Consider the following 20,432-nt stretch of genomic DNA (forward strand, 5'->3'; position numbering starts at 1 on the left):
CACACACACACACACACATACACGCGCGCGCGCGTTTATTATTGATTCGTTTCCTTGAGAAACATACCCTAAACATATATCACATATATAGAAATTACAATACATTGTTTTCTTGGAATTACGTTGTAGTTGTAGATGATGTTTCTGCAGTTTTCGCAGCCACAGATGGGTCTTCAGTTGAGCCACATACAAAGAAAGGTAATTTTTCCTTTAATGCCGCTCTATATTTTGGATGACTGTGCAGAGTAAAAAAATATTAATGCAATACAAGAACATTAATGATTATATCCTGCTTAAAAATCTCATTTACCTTATTCCATAAACAATTGGATTATATATAGCGTTTGCCTTTGCAAAGAGAGATCCCCAGATGGTGAAAAGAGGACTAATTTTAGCAATACCGAAAATACCGACATAATTAATAACCAGATACGGCGTCCAAGCCATGAACCATAAAGAAATAGTCATTAGTGCCACCTGTAATTAATAAAGTGAATGTATATCCTGATTTTCTTCAAATCATTCTTTCAATATTTTAGCGCACATAATATATTTATAATTTTAATATATTTTTTTGTCTCACCTTTGCCAATTTTGCTTCTGCACTTATATTTTGATTATCTCCAGATCGTAAAGATTGAACATTCATTTTCTTAGCTTGTTCTCTCATTGTTCTTTCATGAGCAGCTACTGTCTATTAATTAAAAAATGTATTTATGATATACATTAAATTTTTTTTAATGCTGTAATGTATGAATATTCTTACCGAAACGATAAAATAATAACTGTAAATTATAATAAGCAGCGGCATATAATATACAAATATCGAGTACACCAAGATGTATGATTTGGAACTCCAATCCTTAGTAAGATAATCTGTACCACAAGCGGTCATATTGCCTTCTGGTACATATCTAATCACATTATAAAATATATTACAACATTCTCTTCTCTATTGTAAAGCATATTTTCTTATAATCATAATTTTTTATTATCTTAATATTACCTATTCCATCCCACTATGGGTAAAATTGCCCATATTGAAGCGAAGAGCCAGATTATTAAAATTTCGAGTAATGCTTTCTTGATGGTGAGTGGCTTTCCCGCCATACCCTACAGAGATTTAGGTATGTTGATTTCTGTTCACATACTAATAATAATATAAGAGTATATTATACATATACCTTTACTATAACATTGTATCTGTCCAAAGCAATAGCAGTCATAGTCCATATTGAAGCGCATCCACATAAGGAACCAACCATGGCATGCATATCGCACATTAGCGGTCCTTAATATAAAATTAATTCATACATTACTTACACATTATCAATTTAAACTTATATTACAAATGCAATAATTAGTATAATGGAAAGAAAAAGTTTGCATTACCTAATATCCAGGTCTCATAGTAGCAGTTGATCATCATATGAGGCGTCATAATGATCATCATAATAAAGTCCGAAAATGCCAAATTTACTATTAGAAGATTGCTCGGTGTTCTTAGGGAGGGTGTCATCAAGAATATATATACTACAACACCATTACCGCACCATCCCATAAATCCTAACACAATCATCACAAGGCCTAGAATTTTGTGCCACATTGGATTCATCGGTGGAAACTGATACCTGTAATTCCAGAGCTTAGTGAGATTTACTTTGCAAATACGAATGGTTTAGGAATACAGAGAAATCGAAAGTAACCAATGTGGATCGATTAAGTGCATCATATCCGGAGGTACTTTATTCACTACAGTTTTATTATTGAAAGACATAATTTGCTGCATAGCTCGAGGTCCGATCGTCCTTGTTACATCAGCAAACGCCATGGTGGAATTCTCAGAGAAAATAGGCAAATTTTCGGTACTTACTGTAATAAGGGACTCCATTTTCTGCAAAATATTGGTAATTAAGTATGGATCATTTAGAGATATAATGCATAAAAAATAACAGATATGCATACTTCTTGACACTGGAATGTTTCAAGATACAACTGTTTCTGCTGGATCTAGATTCTGAATTCGAGGCAAAACTCCTAATTTTTTTAAAACATCAATAGTCTATGACAAAGAATAACTTGTAATAGTAACTGTTATAGTATAAGTAGAAGAGCGCAAATTTCTTTTATATAGACATAGAAATCCAATAAAATCATCCAATTACATATGTAAATGTACCTATCCCCTTAGTATAATGTATATGAATGTAATATGTATGTTATGCATGTCAATTACTGTCACTTATTATTTGGAATAATCCGATCGGAATGAAACTTTACAGAAGCTGATAACAAATGTGATTTAAATAATGGAGCTATATTCATTTAGTATTTTTTATAGATAAAAAATTTTTTATTCTTTATATTTTTATACTTATCAATCTTTTATATTTATATCTATTTTTATATATAGTTATATATTACACACTATATTCACAAATTGTCTCAAATATAATTACAAATTACAAAAAGCTTCATTTTACTGTTCTTGAAATTCTCCTAATATGTTGACTGCGACTTTCTTGCAGAGCTTCCTCTAACTCTTGAGTTATATGAAGTAAATTAGTTGGATCGGTTTGTAGCAGAATGTGTTCAATTTCCTCGGGATTCTCGGGATTCTTCAGCGACAAATCAAGAGAGATGAGTGGTGCAACTTGTTTCAATAAGGATCTTGATGCAATCTATAATGCAGAGTAATATAATTCAATTATAAATTGAAACGCTTTGAGGAAAAAACGAGGGATATGAAGACTCCGCTACCTGTATTTCAAATCTCCATTCCATGTCATGGTATCTCGACAATTTAAATCCAATCTCTTCCAATGCATCCGAGACTTCATCCTTCTTAATGCTGTATAATTTACTCAATATCGCTTCCTTGTCTTCCGTGAAACCTAAGGCGACCATGGAATCTCGAAAATCCTCCGTGCTTAGCTATAAAACTCAAAATTTTCAGATTTTCCAAGTTTTTTCAGTAAACATCCTATTATTTTGCATTACTTTGATAAATCTTACCTTGTATTTGCAACTCTCCAACAAAAGATTGACCAAACCTTCTACCGAATTTTTAATCACATCCAGCTCAACATTTAACTTTTCTAAAACAAGAACAAGATAACTTATATAGTTAGCAATTGTACGTCACTTTGATCATTATAGCATTATCTATGTTTGTGTTAAACTTATGTTTTTAATTCATATAAATATATACCTGTATATTCATGCATTGACAAAAGGATTAAATAAAGTAAATTCATCATTTAATTTCATCATTTAAATGGGCAGATGTGATTTAATTTCTGCAATTATTCTGTTATTACATTCTATTAGAAAATTTTGATCAGGATTGTACGTTATTCATCTATATCTACTAATCTATATCTACATATATGCAACTAATATAAACTATAGATGTTCTATTATAGATTTTTTATTGCAGTAGAACTTTATTTCTCGCTTTCGCCAAATATCAAATATATATTTATTTCACTATAAATTCATGCCATTAAAGTATATGTACACACATACTATTTGAGCTAAAAAAATAGACCTCAGATTTGTTTTTTTTAACTAAACTTTTTGTACGATTTATCTTTTTTCTTTTTTCTTTCCATGTTGGAGAAAAAAAAGAGAAGTCTGCAAGAAGTTTAATAGTTTAACTAAAAAGAAAACAAGTCTCTTATGTCTTATATGTCACATATAAACAATTTGTAGAAATGACGCCTATCGAAGCCTATGTTCTTTGTCTTTGCATTAGATTGTATAAAACTTCTATTTTGCTTATATATATTTATTTATCAATATTTCTAGTCAGATATATTAATAATTACAAAACAATTTCTTTTTATGTGTTATCCAATACATATTTTTATTTTATATATTGCTTGTATTGTCTACATAAAAAAGATTCATGTAAATTTGATATAAATATGTAAAAATTGTAAAACATGTAAACGTAAAATGTGAAATATAAAGTACAACCCTGATTTTTGTATTTCTGCTGACATTCAACGAACACAATTTGCAGAATATTTTTAACAGATAATTTCAAAATCTGCTTGCAAAATTAAATTTGGTTATCCGAATACGTACGAGCAGCAGCGTTGTATACTTTGACATTCGGGCCCTTTTGCAAATAATCCAGAGCCAATTTGCAGAAATCCTGTAAAACTACGGAGGGAATATGCTTCACTTTACGTTTCTCTGTGAAACAAATTCATTCATCGGCAGATAATTCGCTCTTACCTGGTGACGATTGTTCAACTAGGAACAGCATATGCTTTTTGTGATTCGGCTTCAATGTTAACAACATTTTCGTTCTTGGAGTGTTTACCAGTTAAAATTCTTAATTAGCTGAAAATTAACAGCCATACGAGAATTCTCAAATTACTTACAATTCTTTCAAGATAGGCGGTACTACATCGTCGCCATGTTGATTCTCGATTCTCCATCACTTTCCATTGTTCCATGTACTACGCACCGCGCAGTTTCAATAATTAATAGCAGTTTCATAAATGTGTGTTTACATATCTCGAAATAATTTTTATATCCATATTTCTATCAATGTAGATCAATCTTATTGTCAGTTTAACTTACTTTTTATCTTTTCCTAATGTTCTAAAGATTAGACTAAGATAAAGAATAAATTGAAGCTAAATTTTACGTTAGAAAGTAGTCAGTCATCTTATTAATCATGTAAGAATCGATTTGAGGAAAGGGAGAATATTGTGGAAAGAGAGTTTATACAGTATTTAATTTACATAAATTGCACTTGAATGATTATGACACGTAGCCAAGCTTTATATTAATAATTGTCTAGTATAAATAAATGTATGAACCAAACATGACATTCATACCGAATTAGAAGAGATTATACTTAATGTCACTTAAGCATTAGTGATTAATCATACAAATGTAATAATTCCACAAAGTCATAATCTGTACAATATTATGATTTCGATTGGTTTATCGATGCTTTAATCTGGGCCTGTTGAAATGCTTGCTGCAATTTATCTATCACATCCCTCTGTGAATCCAGCTTTTTGTCTAGGGTAGACATCAAGTCGTCCACACGTTTCCTAAAATTCATTTCCTTACATGTAAATCCGAAACAGTTGCAGTTCGATTTCTAGATCAGTATTTACATGACTGATTCTTATTTAGGCCAGTATTTATAGTTAATTTTTATATTTAAAATTGTCTTGGAGTACAGTCTAAGGGTCTTGGCAGAAAGCCAAGACTGAAGTATAACCTTAAGACAATATCTTATGATTTAAGTCTTATGGTCATTCTACAATAAGCCATTAATTATAAATCAGAAATCAGAAGCTAAAAATTGACCAATCACAGTTGTCAATTTTTAGCTTCTGACTTCTAATTTATGACTAATCTTAAACATAACTATAATCATAATCATCCTTTCCACCTGGTATCACCTAGACCTTGACCTTTAATTATCTCTTTAAGTATTTTTAATAATTTAATTTGTACTGTTAGATGATTCCATAATTTAATAAATGGTTTATTGTAGAAGGCTCATTAAGATTATAAGTCAGCTTTCTGTTAACACCCTAAGATGTCATATATCTACTTTTTCTATGATTTATGGAGGGAAGGAATCACTCAAATTTTAAGATTCTGAGGCCAGAACAAAATTTAACAATGCCAAAAATTATTAGAAAACAAGATCTTCTATAAGTTACTTTATTATAAAGTTTTGGTGCTCAAAGGATTAAGACAGTTTTGAAATAAGAACAGGCTATGAATATTACCCTAATAAAAGCAAACCTACAGTTCAGACTTGATGTAATCCATACGCTTGTCAACATTCTGTTTGGCTTCACACAATTCCTGTTTCACGAGCACAGGTCCTATCAGCTTGAATACATCGTTCTCTTCCTTTAGAATATCTAGCTCTTTCTTCACCATAATATTTTCATTCAGCTGACCATCTAGTTGCTGCCTCTGGCTCAGCGCCTTGTTGTATTCTGCAAATATAATAAATTCATAGTGGTTCTTCTTTATATATAATAACTGGTTTTTGTCTATTACTGGTTGTATCATCTAGCAAAGAAGACAGAGTCAAATTAAAAAAGCAATAATATCAAAAATAATAGGAGCTTTCAAACAAAAGACAGATGACACAATGTAACACAGTGAATCATTACATCCTTTATGCCAATGTTAAATAAATATCATGAAATAATCACTGTGTTACATAGTGTCGCTTATTGAAAAGTTCCCAATGAGAGATAAACAAGGAGCTTCAGCTTTCTTTTATTTAATGATTCTTGCTAATACCGATTAGCTTCAGCCAGTAATAATTAATAGTCGAATTAATTAAGTACAAAATTGAGAATATATGATCAGAAAATATTTGTTAATTGTGAATACAGTGATTAATTTCGTCAGAAACTTTTAAAAATTTTAGATCCACATTCGGCGATTTTGATGCTTTATTTTACAGATCATTGCTGCATTTAAAGGAGGAGCAAAATTTATATTAAACACTTTCCAGAAATAATCATGAACGTTTCTTAACCTTTTTGAATTTGTCGTAGCGTGTCGGCTTCATTTTGAAGCTTCTTTTGGATCTCCTCTACCATGATTGTCCGAAAGATATTTTTAACTGTGCTAAGAAATGAGCCGCTATCGCACTATGCAATTTTACAAATAAACTTTTAACGATAACACTGGAAATTCTTCTTCGGACTCGGAGACTTCGCCAACATATCCAAATTAGATTTTTTAAGTCCGTTCTTTATTCTTGCATTCTCTGAACTGATGCACTGCATGCATCACTTGAAGTGAAACATATATTTTATTTCGCCAGAGAGAAACCTCTGATTTCGCTTCAATTTATTGCACTATGTGCACTTGTTCAGAGAGCAGAAATAAAGAACAGACCTTACATTCTTTAATCGCTTCGTGCGATTCGATATATTTCGATAGCTTTAATTATTGTTTTGTGATATTAAATTGATGATTTTTTTTATATAAATGCTGCATAAATAAGTATGCATACCTGTAATGCTAAAAATTTATGTGCTACACACATATATATTAAAAACACATCTATTCTACTACACATCTACGAAATAAATCATAAAATTAATGGTATCAGTATTACTATCATTTAAATTTTAATAACGCAAACTTCCGTAAGATCGCCGTTTTCTTTAATATGAACTTTTTCCCATATCTAATAGTATCTCGTCGAGTTTCCAAATTTCTTTCTATTTATATTTAAAGTTATATTTAAAGTAATCAAGGATATCAAGTTTTCAATTTTGAAAAACGAAGCATAGTAATTATAAATAAATAAAAATTAAATAAATATTTAAAATATGAATGAAACATTAAATAAATATTTATTATATTTTAAATTAGATAATTTTTAATTTTATTTTTATTATAATTATTATAATTATTAAACTTATTATTATTTATTACTTTTTAATATCGATAAATAGCTGCGTTTAATTTTAAACATGTTTCTTACGAGAAGAGAATATATTTTAAGTATGTAGGTAGCAATTGTTATAATTATTGTTTTGTTGCCCAAACAATTTCACAGCGTACAAATATTATATAAGCAAATTTCTTGCTTATTATAATATATTTTACATTTAAATGATGTAATTATTTCGTTAATTTAAAATATACAAATTTTCTCATTTATTTTTTTAAGCTTATATGAATACAAATGGTTTGTCGAAGAAAACAGAATTTCATCTGTACAGAACTACTATGCAGAAATCCTGTAATTTTTCCGTTTACAATTTCGGTATTCTTATTTGGATATTTCGTGAAAGTACACAAACGTTAAATCATAATTTATTTTCTATTTCATAACAACTCGATAAGATGTCAAGTACAAGGATATATGACAAGTGTTGCACTGTAATATGTTGATAAATAACATCAAGGGTGTATCATCATGTTCAATATTTGACTGTACAGCACTTCATCATCTTTTATTGCCGTATAATATCGGAAATGAAAATGAACTGATAAAAAGAAAAAATGCGCGCGAAGACAGCATACATTGATCATTTGATATCATAATATTACTGCAAATTTTCTGCGTTTGCTAAATAATTTACACAGCCGCTGATGTTGCAAGTGTCAATATTTATATGCGTATAAATATACAAAAAATGTACTTGTGTACGTATAAAAGCTCGTACTATTCCAAGGTTTGATCTAGTATCTATCAATTTCCCTTTGATAATTCATTAATATTTCTTTTTGCACACGATGAGAACTATTGTTACAATACTTGTACTTTTTCTTATACAATGCACGTATTTACATGCTGAATCTAATCAAGTTCTGGATAAAATTTCAAATTCCTGTATTTTCGGCGTTAAATCAGTATCATTATATCTGTATAACAGGTAAAACAGGTGCAAAGATCCATTGTCATCTGTTGTGCCAATTATATTTATTTTCATTTCAGCAATGTTACAGGCGAACAAGTTCGGGAAAATGAGTTCTGCAACGATATTGATCCGATGCAATCGTTCATCTTTGTAGTCCATGGCTTCACTAGTTACGCAAATTCGTCTCATACTAGAGATCTGGCCATGCAATTGAAACGTGTAAATATTATACTTTCGCATAAGTAATAATTGGAATGAAAGTACGACGCACCTACAAAAGACAAAAATTTAATTTCAATGTGAATATATTGTAAAATATAGTGAAAAATAAACAAATAAAAATTGATAAAATAATTTCCCGATAAATTAATGAATTCTATACTACGTCAAAAATTCAACAATTTAATAAAATCATTAATTCATTTAACAATTTAAAATAATTTTCTGCTTTGATAGAAACACATAGTATTTGCGCTGGATTGGTCTCAAGGAGCTTGCAAAGATGGGATACCTATCTTGAAGTATACGGCGTATCCTAGTGCGGTGATCAACACTCGAGAGATAGGTCATCTTTTGGCAAAGTATAACTATTTTCAAAAAAAAATCAATACACAAAATCAATACACAAAAATAAAATAATATTAAAGATTAAATAATGATAAAATAAGCATAGTAGCATAGTATTCGATTATATTTTACATATACACATACATACACATATGAATGATTTACTTGAATCGTAATAGATAAATATTTTGAAAAATATTTCAGGTAAAAGCGAAATAATTTCGAGGGGAACGTATTTTGATCATATTATTTTTTTTCTAAGTGGAGGTTCTCCAAAAATATATAAAGATCCACTTTTTTAATGGAATTGTATGATTTTTTTATAAAATATGATTCTTCTAATTATTCTGCACATAAAAGTATTAAGGTAGAGATATAAAAAATCTAATAATTTAAGAAATTTTTTATACTTTATTCTGACACATATTGACATAAAATGTTAAATTTCTCGTAAACTATTAATTTTTTATATATTTAATAATAAACTATTTTTTTATCGTACCTTATTTTTATAAACAAAATAATTAGAAAAATCATGTTGTATGTAAAAAAATCATATAATTTTATTTTAAAAAATAGAGATGACCTTTTATTATTTTTTCGGCGTCTTTACCTAAAAAAAAAAGAAAACATGTTCAAAATATATTACTCTTGAAATTGATCGTTTTATATGTTATCTGAAACATTTTTCCGTATTCTTTATACTTTATTTGTGGAAATATTTCGATGTAAAAGTTAAAATAGGATACCTTGTGTATGTATGTGTTATGCACACATATGTATATGCACACGCACGCACACATACACAAGCATATGCGTATACATACCAAAAATGCGATGATCCATGATAATCGAATTTTCATTTTGCAGCTATACCCTTACCTTGATCAAACAATGCAAAGTTCCAATAGAAAAGATAACATACATCGGTCACAGCCTCGGCGCGCACGTGAGTGGCTTTGCTGCGAAACATATGCAGAGTGTTAACTTCACGATTCGAAATATCATTGGTGCTGATCCTGCATGGCCGTTATTCAAAACCAACAAATGCGACGAAAAACTTTGCAAGTCAGATGCTAAATATGTAGTAGCTCTCCATACATCAGATCTCGGGATACAGTACGAAATGGGTCACCTCGATTTATACTTCAATGGCGGACACATACAACCAAAATGCGGTACTGAGAGATCAATTACATCTAATTATTGCGTATAAAAAGACATTGCTTGCTAAATAGAAAAGAGGCGTTAAAAGGAAATTATGAATAAATCAAATTCACATTTTAGGCATAAATATCGCTTGCTCACACACGAGAGCTATTACTTATATAACAGATCTTTTTAAAAATAATTGTGGATTTCTTGGTGTTTCTGACAGGTAAGTCCTTTCCTTTGATACATTTCACTTTAGCTCAACGAACAATGAACATTAAATTTTCCTGAAAAATTTCATTATATATTATATCATTTATATAAAACATATTGCGCATATTATTGAATTTGTTTTTTTCAAGTCATTCCAAAGATAAATAAAATGTTCTTTTTATTTAAGTACAGATTTCTGTTATTTTATGATTATTGTATTACTTATTATGTGATTTGAATTTTTTCAGTTCATCCTCTTATCCTAATTCTAACACAACAGATTGCATTGTGGTGAATAGCAACATATTAGATTGCAACAATTCTATAGAGGGAAAATATTATTTATTCGTTGATAAGGATTCTCATTGTACACAGGAAACTTTCAACTGTAAACAGTAATAGCAGTCGTTAAATTTGAAATGTCAGTTTTTTTAAATAAGAGAATATATAAGAGAAACAAAATTTTATGATAAATTATTATAAATAATTAAATAAAATCATTTGATCAGCACACATAAATTTTTTTTTCTTAAGATTTTTGAACCATTACTGATGAAAGAAAACGAAATGATTGTAATTGATAAAATTTAATAAAACTAAGTTATTTAATAAACCTAAGTTAATAAACCTACTTACTTACTAATAGGCAAAAAATCATAAAGGATACGAAAAAAAGATGAAGATAAGATTACCACAGGAATTTCATTGCGCATTATCGTATATTTTTCGATTATCTTACTGAATTAAATTTTATAATAATTATACTTTTATTATCTCATTCGTTCTCTTGTGTATGTGACGTTCTTTCGTTATTCGCCTTAAAATGGCAGAGATACTTTCGATAATCATCTGCCACGGGAATAACTCTCGTTCGACGTTAATTCGCGTCGTGAACATCGCTCAGACGTTTCTCTCGCATCGTTTATCGTACATCGTGTATTAATAATCCCCCTGTCTTTCTTTCCTTTTTCTCGCTTCGCATTCGTAAATAAAATACATTGTCGCGTTATTAATGTTTTTCGAACAGCCATCTCTGTAGTTTTCCTTAATCATATTGATACATCGATGTGTCACAAGATTAGAAATATCGCTCGGAAAGTTTTCTCGGTTAGTACAGATAAATCCTTAATCCGTATGACCTGTGTGTTCAATCAATTTGATTCATAACTCAATATATTCGTTAAAATGATTATCTAAACTAAGATAGAAGATCCTAATTCTTAGTCTTTCCCTTTTCTTCTTATAATAACGAGTCCGTGTCTTGTAGTGTGATGAAGTATCAATGACGCACTCGAAGAAAGTTAATGTGTTTGAAAGATAATAAAACTCCACGTTATTTTACTGTAGTGACAGTAAAATTATGTCATACTATATCTTGTTCAATGATAAAAGAATTCTAACTTTTTAAAATGATTGGATAAAATCAATTACATTTCAACGTGATAAAAGTAATATTATAAAATAGCAAAATATATATAAGACGATTTATGGTACCGTTACTATTAGGTACATATACATATATAACAATTCATTTCAATATAACAATAGAGCATTTAAATATACGATAACAAAGCTTTTAATTTAAAACACATTTCTAACTATGACAGATGTAAAATTAAACAATATTTTAAAAAGTTTCATTACATTTGTTTTCTAATACTTTCCTGCTGTATTTCTTTCATCTCACAAAGCTTATAAACACAGGATATTAATGTTCAATTTTAATGTTTCGAAGAAAATAGCGTTTTAATAATATATATAAAAATTCAAAAAAGGAAATGTACTTGCAAATATCGTGATCATTCTCTTTTAATTATTTTAATCATTTATCCGTTTAATATTTCATATCCTACATAACACTTCGCTTATAACGATAGTCAGACTTAAATATGATAAATTTTGCTATAATTCTGAAATGATAATATCATGAGGAAGATGTATTGAGACGTACAATCTTCGCTTACATCGAGGAAACTCATATTTTATTCCGATATTTCATTCGAGTAAATACTCGCACAAATAAATGGAGATTTGAAATAAAACGTTAAGATAAAGAAGCGTTAGGAAAACGTACATTATCGACTGTCGCTTTTTTTTGTTTTTCATTTGCTGGATTTGATCTTGCCACGTCCGGAAACATTATGACGCCTCGACTCGTTCGCCTCACGCATTAGACTTATAGGTCTGCAATATAGACGGCCTATATATCTCGATACCGCGCATTATAAGATATTTTTCTTTTTCTTTTTATTAGTTTGCACGGAGCTTGATCGCGATCAACTTACTTTCGATTTCCGATCCTGCAGAGATGAGCTTGGTGTGCGGTTGTGCGGTCGTGCTCGGCTGCGGATTATTCAATTGTCCTGTAGTCGAGGGTGCAGCAAAACCAGGAGGTGGTTGCATCGCCCAATGCTGAGTAGGTGCGTTCTGTTCCTGAACATAATATAACATGACTTGTTATGGTTGAACATATCGTCAATGTAATTTATGATATATCGTATAGAACGAATTAAATAAGATTCATGTTTTTACATATCTATGATAAATAATAAAGTACAAATTGGCAAAGATACAAAAAATTGTATCATACCTGTTGTGTGTTATGAGTTACAACATGAGAAGGATGAATGTGAGAAAACTGCCAAGCGCTGGTAGTTTGGAATGGAAGAGGTCTAGATGATGTGACTATAGCCGGATCAATCGAAGTCCAATCTGCGATAGGTCCGAAATTGTTCCATCCTTTCTGATGTAATGCTTGATGATGAAACTGTTGTTGTTGTTGTTGATTATTAATTTCGCACCAATCTTTCAGGGTATAAACATCGCCCGTGCACTTGCCGATGCCTGTATAGGAAATTGTAATCAGATATTACAATCTATAAATATATTAAAAATATATCCCAGTACAGAAGATTAATAGGTAGAATTATTACTTTGCGTGTTGAGAAGCGGGCTTCCATTTGGAAGGTACGCACTCTGTGGTTGAGGTGGCTGCGCTCCTGCAAACATAACGTGCATTGGACGATTAACAGATCGTGAGTGGCAACATCCCATTCAAATATCTACATGTTCGTGTGATTTTTGTGATCCGATAGATCTTTTTACTTATCTATAGAAATTCGCGAATCAATAATTTATTTTTGTCTACGGCTACGACAGATTATCGTATACGTATGTAAATTTCACGCACTGTGCACTATGATTCCTGGTGCCTGGAAAAATTGGAGGAACACTAACCAGAGAGGGCACTATTCGTTGGTGCTGGTCGGGGTATACCGAGACCGAATGAGTTCATGTGATTTGGCGTAGAACCAGGAAAACCAGGTGGCGGGAGTCGACTGCGTTGTCCTAAAGTGGTAGCTGTTACAGTACCCTGTGCAGGGCTCTGCGCGCCGCTTGGTAACAGATTTTGCGGAAGACGGGACAAGAGGGAATGCGACTGAAGCACCTGTAGATTTTGCAAGTGCTGGGCTTGTTGCTGTAAATGTGCTATGTGAGCAACCTGAAAGAATATTTGTTTTTTTAAATTCATTGGTCTATATTTGCACCTCATTTTCGATAAATGCACGTACTTATCGATAAAAATATATAAATATCATTTAATTTGAATGTATTTTAAAGTATTATAAATTATACAGAGCTTTTCTGAAATGTACTACCAAATTTCGTTAAAAGCTAAAATTAAAATTAATATTAATCTTTCACGCATTGTTGTAAAAAATATATCTAAACAATTTCCTTATCAATGATAATATTTTCCATGAGTCACCTCTGATATGACTCTCCTCCACAGTTTTACTATATCAGCGAGTTTCAAAACATAAAAAGTAAAAAATAAAAAAAAATGAGAAAAAAATGGTACATGTAAAAAATAACGCACACGTGAAAATTATATGAAATTATTAATATTAAACAATTAATTATTAATATTAAACATATTAATAAGAAGTAAAAGAATTTGATAAGAATATTTACTTGTGGAAAGTGTTGTTGATTAAGGCTAGCGAGAGTTTGTTGATGCTGCACCCTAGTTTGCTCCTCTCGTTCTCTTTGCTGTTGTTGCTGGAACATCTTCTGTTGCTGCACTTGCATTTCATCTTCTGCTAAAAGTTCTGCTAATGCTTTCTGCGTTTCGTGGAAAGGATCAAAACCTAAATCGTCGTCCGCTTTCACTTCCGAGCCTGCGTCACAATGATTCCGAACTTCTTCCATTGTAGCGTGGCCATTCTGTTTTATGTACTCACAATTTTCTTGAGTTTGCTGTGCCTTAGAAATTTTATTTTAACGTTATAAATTATTTTTCTTTAATAAAAATGTTTACATATCGATCCTTCATTTCAAAAGTAACAACAAAAAAAAAACGTGATTTTCGAGGAACATTATAATGAAATTAAGTAAGAATAAATTTGATAAACATCACTATTAATTATCACAAATAAATTAACTTCGAATCGTCAAAAAGTACAAAGTGTTTTTTAATGGTGATAAAACAAAAAATGATATTTTATTATATTAAAAATATTTTCTTTTCATCGATATTATTTGATTTGTCGATAATTTTCTGTCAATTTTAAAAATAATTTTCCCTTCACTGAAAAAGTTAATTTTTTAGCTGTATTACTTTTGAAGTAAGGGAATGATATGCTCAATGAACATCTTGTTATTTTTTTAAATACATAACCCAAAAACTTTATTATTCCGCTTACCTGTATATTAAGCCTTTGTTGTAATGAATTCTGTTGATAATCTGCCATAAACTTAGATGCGGATGAATTTACAAGTAAGTTAGATGTAAAGGTACTAGATGATGGTTCTGTGAGTGCAACGGTGTAAGGTGCATTTATATAAACCTCTTCATCTGCAAAACCTTCGGAATTGAATGGTACTCTCGATGTATCAGTTGAACTGGATTTTACTATAATGTGATTCGTTCGAGACGATTCAGGCTGAAAGCCAAAAGCAGCTTGCCAATCTTCGCTAGAATGAACTGTTGGTAAGGAATCGGGTATCGTAGCCACTCCCGTGCTCGTCCAATCTAGATTTGTGTTTGCTGTAAATCGAAGAAAAATTCATTAATAATGCTTTTGCTAATTATAATAACATATATAAATAAATATATGCAGAATAAAAATGTCTAGACTAATGTTAAAATTTTTTAATAATTCTATTTTTTTAAGTAAAATATCATTTTTAGAATGTACTTGGAGATCGAGACTGAAGATATGTAAAAATATAATATTATATTTTCCTTTAAATACGAAGCGCCATTATTAAGCGCATTGTAGGCGAGCGTGTATAAATAATAAGATTGTTCAGATTGATTGCGTTGAAAGTCCGACAACCATATCGGTACGCAATTATCATTTCTGAAATTAATTCATTTATATGAATTTATATAACAGTTCAACATCTTAATATTCAGACCATAATGGCGCTTTGTATTTAAAGTAATGTATTTAAACATAAACAGTCTTGTTTCCAATCTTATTATTTATTATATTTTCATTGAAGATAGCTCAAAGAGGAGCAGAAATGTTTAAATTGTTACATATTTTTAAATAAAAATACTGTTTTGGTGTCTTACTAACTGTCCTTGATTTTCATTTGTTCTGTATACTTTTCACTTGATTTTGAATGTCGAGAGATTTGTCTTTAGATTAATACATTGTTTGAAATATCTCGTTTGGAATTTTCATCTAAAAAAAGCTAACAACAATACTGTATAGAACAATATAGAGTACATGCCTGCGAGGGAATTTGGTGGTATCGAGGTTGTAGTTGGTATTTTCTGGAAGGTATTTGAACTGAAAAAACTGTTATTGTCCGCCTGAAAGATCGACCGATGGTTGAGTTGCATTTGAGATCCATTGTGTAGTCCTGGTGGTGGTAGTTGATTGGCACCTTGTGATGAATTTGTGCTAGCTGGAGACGAACCTACAGATGATACGCAAAATTCTCTATACTACACAACGCGGTTAAAATCGTTTCTATACTCTTACAATGCCAGAATAAACAGCTTTTCAATTTATTTCCTTTCTCAAAAAATATTTACGTAAGTAATGTAAAATTGAATAACTTATACAATTCAATAATAATAAGAGTCTATCTTTAGATGTAAAAGTATCAAAATCAAAATAGCGTACTCATACAGTTTGGAAAAACATCACATATGTTCGATCATTGAATGTGTCACAAACAATGCCCACACCAACATTTTTCTCATAGAAATCTATAAGAAATATATAACATTTAAATGTACAAAAACAAAAAAAAAGACTTACTAAATTTTTTCCAAGAATTCTCTTTATTTTGGCATATATCAATTATTCAATATATGTATTCTACAGTATTGATTAATTTGTACATTAGCATATGATGAACACAATCTATCCTGATTTCAAATAACAAATTTATAATCACGTTGTAAATATATGTATTAAATGTATATAATATGTATTAAAATGAAATTTATTCAAGTAATTCATTTTCTGCGAACATAAAATAAAAAAATAATCCTGATAACATTAATGGCGAATCATTTATTTCAAAATATAATTATTTCAAAAATAATCTTACAAATATGTGTATCAATGAAATAAATGTAGAATTCCCTAAGCACAAATTAAATCGACCAAAGAAATTTCACAATATCTTCTCGTTTATAAATTTTACATAAATATCGTAAATATTGTAAAATTATATTACTATAAAATAAAAGGATATAAAAATAAAAGCGATCAGGGTAAAGAACTCACCCAAAAGAACAGCACCACTATTTTCCTCGCTCGATTCAGCTAAGTGCTCGGCTTGGTGATTAACATTCGAGTCTTCCGTGCTCGAGATCGTACTCGCTGGCGTGCTACCTTCGCGCTGTTGATCCGTTTCACTGTCCGAATGCCGACGTTCCCCGTTTTGAAATGCACCATTTACATTAACTTCGTGAGGCTGTAATTGAACTAATTTTGATGTTTTGTTGCTAATTTGTTGTGACTGTGACTGCTGTTGTTGCTGCTGTTCCATTTTACACTTGTTACCCAATTTTTGCAACATTTCACTGTTCGTATCAGCGGAAAAGTTTCTAACGTCCTTTTGTCCGGTAATTTGCGACTGTGAACTGTTTTGCGTGTTGATTGAGCTTGATTCAGATCGCGATGTCGTACGAGTGCCGTGCTTCTCTTTATTTTGACTATTTTTATGTTTGTTCCGAGCTGCCTGTGCTTTACTTTCGCTATTACTTTTACCCCGCCGCACACCCACACCACTTTCATCCTTATTGTTGTTGTTTTGTTGATGCATAGACACCCCGGAGGACATATGACTTTGTTGAGCTACCGTGCCGTTTCCGCTTGTTATATTACTGTGTTGTGAAGTTGTTTGCGTAGGTGGTGATATTTCTTTACAACTGCTTTGTGTACCTGAAAGCAAAATGTTAATACGTTAATATCTAAAATCCTTACAAAAATTTTAATTTCAATAATGTATCTTATCATGCAATATTTAGATTTACTCACTATTTGTCTGTCCTGGCTGCAACGACGGCCATGCTTCTTTAGTTTGCGAATTTACAGTTCCACTTTCCCTAACAATACTGCCCGTTACAGGTGGTGATGGTGTCGGTTTCCTGTGCAGAGTTAAAATTAGATGTGACTTAATATCATTTATGACTACTTTTTTGTCTTAATTATGATCTTAAATCTTGCTTCAACATTTATCATTTATATATTTGTTTAAATTATTTATATATTGGCTATTGAAAATTCAGTATTTCTTATTTATTGATGCTCGAATAAATATTTATTTATAAATAAGTATTTATTTCATTTTAATGTCTTGCTTGTTTTCTTGGACAATTTTTTATAATAGGTCTGTTTTTTTTTTAATTAAAGTTCTTGCACGACGTTGGAGAGAAAAAGAGAAAAGATGAACCGTGCAAGAAATTCAACTAAACAGAACAGGCCTTATTAATAATTAAAATTAGATTTACGTGCATAATAATTCCGAGGAATTATTTTTATGACAAAATAGATTTTGTACCGTTGAACTGAAGACGCGTGGGCATGTAACGATTGCACAAGCTTGCGCTCATATTCCTGATGTTTTCCTTGATGCATCTCCTCCTTCGTAAACGATGCCTCCTGATCCCCAAGATCGTGCAGGTACATGCAATCTGGCTTCGGACAGGCTTGGTTACGCATAAAATGCGAACAATACTTTGTCGTTCCTAATGATGTTTTTATTGTCCGTCCGTCCACAACAATGTTATTCACAGCCTCTATAGCACGTAGCGCATCCTCTTGACGCTGTTACAACACAAAGAACACTATTGCTTACAACACACTTATTACTTTTGTTTATTATCTTATTAACAAACAAGAAAACGAAGTCTTATTGAAAACCATAAATCGACTCACTTGATAAGTAACATAAGCCGAAGCACTGGGGCCTTGAGACCCTGCATAGGAAGTACTCTGGTTAATTACGACTTTGTGTATCTTCCCAAATTTTCCAAAATATTCGTGTTTCTTTAAAACCTAAAGCATGCGAAATATTACCTATCGTAATCTTTTTTTTTTAATATTTGCCGAGTTCTTGGCGTTATCGATCACTTATAGAACGCTCGTTATTGACCATACTCACATCAGCATCTGCCAGTCGCATTGGTAATCCTACTACAAACACTAAATTTTTTTGTACTACTCTCACATTTGCTAGATGTTTCCGATTTTCTGTAACTCTCTGCTTCCGTTGTTGATCCTTCAACCTCTTCTCAGCTTTTAATCTAGAAAGAGCAGAGCAGGATAGACTATTTCTTTCAATAATATACAGAGCCTCGGCCATAAGTATCTTCAAATTAATGTAAATACGTCAATTCTAATATTTAATGAAAAATATATTAAAAAACAATTTTATTTAAGAAATATTCATTTTTATATCTATATCAATTTTGACATTTTACTCTATTATAACTTTTATTACTGCCTTTTCCAAGAAAATACAATAAATTGAGGATTTTATACTTGTAGCCGAGACTATGTATTTTTATTATAATACAATTATTGACAAATATTATTAATTAGGATAATTAAAAGCAGATTCGTAAATACCTTGCTATTTCTTCCTTGGTAAGGGGTTTAAAATCAGCTGGATTTTCAGAATAGGCCTTTCGACACGCGGGACACAGGCCGTTTTCGTCGGTACGAATTCTGTGCCAACAAAAACGGCATATCTGATATCCGCAGGTGCACGGGAAGAAATTCAGATCATCCACCTCCAACGGCTCCATACACAGAGGGCACTCCACCGCATCCTCGCCGCTTTGATTCAATACTGACATCTTCGATTACGCTAATCTCGTGAATGTCACAAGACGAGCAAAATCACGAATATTTATCTAAGTGCCAAAGTCTGTAAATAAAACGCGACGTCAGTCGCAAGATCAGTCGAGATATGCCTGGCTCGTTATATATTATCCCTTTGTCTGACACTACCAGGTTTTTCGAATTTTATGTCGTAGAGATCCAAAATGCCACCTTGGCTTCACTTACATGCAAAGTCCCGTCACCTATCGCTGGCTGATGAATATAATTGACAGTGCTCGCAGACTTCACCTTAACACGTCGCTAAACTTTTGTCCTGATCTGAAACAGATGGGTGCAGCAAACCGTTAACCATCCGTGCTCTCTCGAGGGAGAAGGGGGATCTGGATTTCACGTCCGCGCTCGCAAGAGGACACAGTTCCTATCCCATCGTTGTCCGAACATTTTTCCGCGCGACAGTTCTTGCCGACGGGACAGCAATAACATGAAACGTGGACACGCGCGCGCAAACGATTTTTACACGACGCAGAAGACGCAGAAAACGTTCGTCTGTCCTCAGTTGCACTCCCACGCGCTTTTCCCGTCCTGTTATCAGATCGAAACAGGTGCGAGACGGGCGCGCGAGGTGTAGACGAGGGGTAAGGACGGAGACAGAGAGAGACAGACAGAGAGAGAGAGAGAGAGAGAGAGAGAGAGAGAGAGAGAAGGACGGAACGAGGCGACGACGAGGTACGACGTACCGTCCGACGAAGTTTCGTTGACGAGGACGTCGTCGTACGAGTATCGTACGGCGGACGGA

General features: G+C 31.6%; 5 protein-coding genes across 5 annotated transcripts; 1 reads left to right on the forward strand and 4 right to left on the reverse strand.

Moving 5' to 3' along the window:
• Positions 1–118: 118 nt before the first annotated feature.
• Positions 119–1,891, reverse strand: LOC105622054 (rhodopsin-like). The gene is made up of 8 exons (XM_012203489.1): positions 1,707–1,891; positions 1,393–1,631; positions 1,185–1,291; positions 1,007–1,113; positions 767–914; positions 584–694; positions 311–477; positions 119–236 (listed from the first exon to the last, which is right to left on the reverse strand). The coding sequence occupies exons 1-8, from the start codon at positions 1,889–1,891 to the stop codon at positions 119–121; spliced, it is 1,182 nt and encodes a 393-aa protein (XP_012058879.1).
• A 438-nt stretch (positions 1,892–2,329) lies between these two features.
• On the reverse strand, positions 2,330–4,312 carry LOC105622055 (COMM domain-containing protein 2). Its single transcript, XM_012203490.1, has 5 exons — positions 4,246–4,312; positions 4,093–4,170; positions 3,016–3,098; positions 2,761–2,934; positions 2,330–2,681 (listed from the first exon to the last, which is right to left on the reverse strand). Exons 1-5 carry the CDS (start codon positions 4,310–4,312, stop codon positions 2,475–2,477), a joined length of 609 nt encoding a protein of 202 aa, XP_012058880.1. The 3' UTR covers positions 2,330–2,474.
• Positions 4,313–4,948: 636 nt separating this feature from the next.
• On the reverse strand, positions 4,949–6,605 carry LOC105622056 (prefoldin subunit 6). The gene is made up of 3 exons (XM_012203491.1): positions 6,542–6,605; positions 5,792–5,987; positions 4,949–5,078 (listed from the first exon to the last, which is right to left on the reverse strand). Exons 1-3 carry the CDS (start codon positions 6,603–6,605, stop codon positions 4,949–4,951), a joined length of 390 nt encoding a protein of 129 aa, XP_012058881.1.
• A 1,654-nt stretch (positions 6,606–8,259) lies between these two features.
• LOC105622057 (phospholipase A1-like) lies at positions 8,260–10,929 on the forward strand. Its single transcript, XM_012203492.1, has 6 exons — positions 8,260–8,399; positions 8,462–8,603; positions 8,841–8,965; positions 9,822–10,129; positions 10,239–10,329; positions 10,565–10,929. The coding sequence occupies exons 1-6, from the start codon at positions 8,260–8,262 to the stop codon at positions 10,713–10,715; spliced, it is 957 nt and encodes a 318-aa protein (XP_012058882.1). The 3' UTR covers positions 10,716–10,929.
• A 1,637-nt stretch (positions 10,930–12,566) lies between these two features.
• LOC105622059 (alpha-protein kinase 1) lies at positions 12,567–19,650 on the reverse strand. The gene is made up of 13 exons (XM_012203493.1): positions 19,421–19,650; positions 18,954–19,095; positions 18,728–18,847; positions 18,351–18,616; positions 17,828–17,937; positions 17,072–17,731; positions 16,062–16,250; positions 15,023–15,366; positions 14,292–14,582; positions 13,554–13,818; positions 13,250–13,315; positions 12,907–13,160; positions 12,567–12,749 (listed from the first exon to the last, which is right to left on the reverse strand). The coding sequence occupies exons 1-13, from the start codon at positions 19,648–19,650 to the stop codon at positions 12,567–12,569; spliced, it is 3,120 nt and encodes a 1,039-aa protein (XP_012058883.1).
• Positions 19,651–20,432: the final 782 nt, after the last annotated feature.

The sequence above is a fragment of the Atta cephalotes genome (assembly GCF_000143395.1).
Source record: "Atta cephalotes unplaced genomic scaffold scaffold00039, whole genome shotgun sequence".
NCBI lineage: Eukaryota > Metazoa > Arthropoda > Insecta > Hymenoptera > Formicidae > Atta > Atta cephalotes.

Excerpts from the sequence above, each read along its gene's own strand:
- LOC105622054 (XM_012203489.1), bottom strand. The coding sequence starts at position 1,891 with ATGGAGTCCCTTATTACAGTAAGTACCGAAAATTTGCCTATTTTCTCT. Across the intron at positions 1,632-1,706 it reads CACTTAATCGATCCACATTG|GTATCAGTTTCCACCGATGA; the intron begins GTTACTTTCGAT and ends CTGGAATTACAG. Across the intron at positions 1,114-1,184 it reads GATACAATGTTATAGTAAAG|GGTATGGCGGGAAAGCCACT; the intron begins GTATATGTATAA and ends AAATCTCTGTAG.
- LOC105622055 (XM_012203490.1), bottom strand. The coding sequence starts at position 4,312 with ATGTTGTTAACATTGAAGCCGAATCACAAAAAGCATATGCTGTTCCTA. Across the intron at positions 4,171-4,245 it reads AGTTGAACAATCGTCACCAG|TTTTACAGGATTTCTGCAAA; the intron begins GTAAGAGCGAAT and ends TTCCCTCCGTAG. Across the intron at positions 2,682-2,760 it reads AATGGAGATTTGAAATACAG|ATTGCATCAAGATCCTTATT; the intron begins GTAGCGGAGTCT and ends TCTGCATTATAG.
- LOC105622056 (XM_012203491.1), bottom strand. The coding sequence starts at position 6,605 with ATGGTAGAGGAGATCCAAAAGAAGCTTCAAAATGAAGCCGACACGCTA. Across the intron at positions 5,988-6,541 it reads GCTACGACAAATTCAAAAAG|AATACAACAAGGCGCTGAGC; the intron begins GTTAAGAAACGT and ends TTATATTTGCAG. Across the intron at positions 5,079-5,791 it reads GATTACATCAAGTCTGAACT|GAAACGTGTGGACGACTTGA; the intron begins GTAGGTTTGCTT and ends AATGAATTTTAG.
- LOC105622057 (XM_012203492.1), top strand. The coding sequence starts at position 8,260 with ATGAGAACTATTGTTACAATACTTGTACTTTTTCTTATACAATGCACG. Across the intron at positions 8,966-9,821 it reads ATAGGTCATCTTTTGGCAAA|CTATACCCTTACCTTGATCA; the intron begins GTATAACTATTT and ends TTCATTTTGCAG. Across the intron at positions 10,130-10,238 it reads ACACATACAACCAAAATGCG|GCATAAATATCGCTTGCTCA; the intron begins GTACTGAGAGAT and ends TTCACATTTTAG.
- LOC105622059 (XM_012203493.1), bottom strand. The coding sequence starts at position 19,650 with ATGTCAGTATTGAATCAAAGCGGCGAGGATGCGGTGGAGTGCCCTCTG. Across the intron at positions 13,819-14,291 it reads ATCAACAACACTTTCCACAA|GTTGCTCACATAGCACATTT; the intron begins GTAAATATTCTT and ends ATATTCTTTCAG. Across the intron at positions 13,316-13,553 it reads AACGAATAGTGCCCTCTCTG|GAGCGCAGCCACCTCAACCA; the intron begins GTTAGTGTTCCT and ends TTATGTTTGCAG.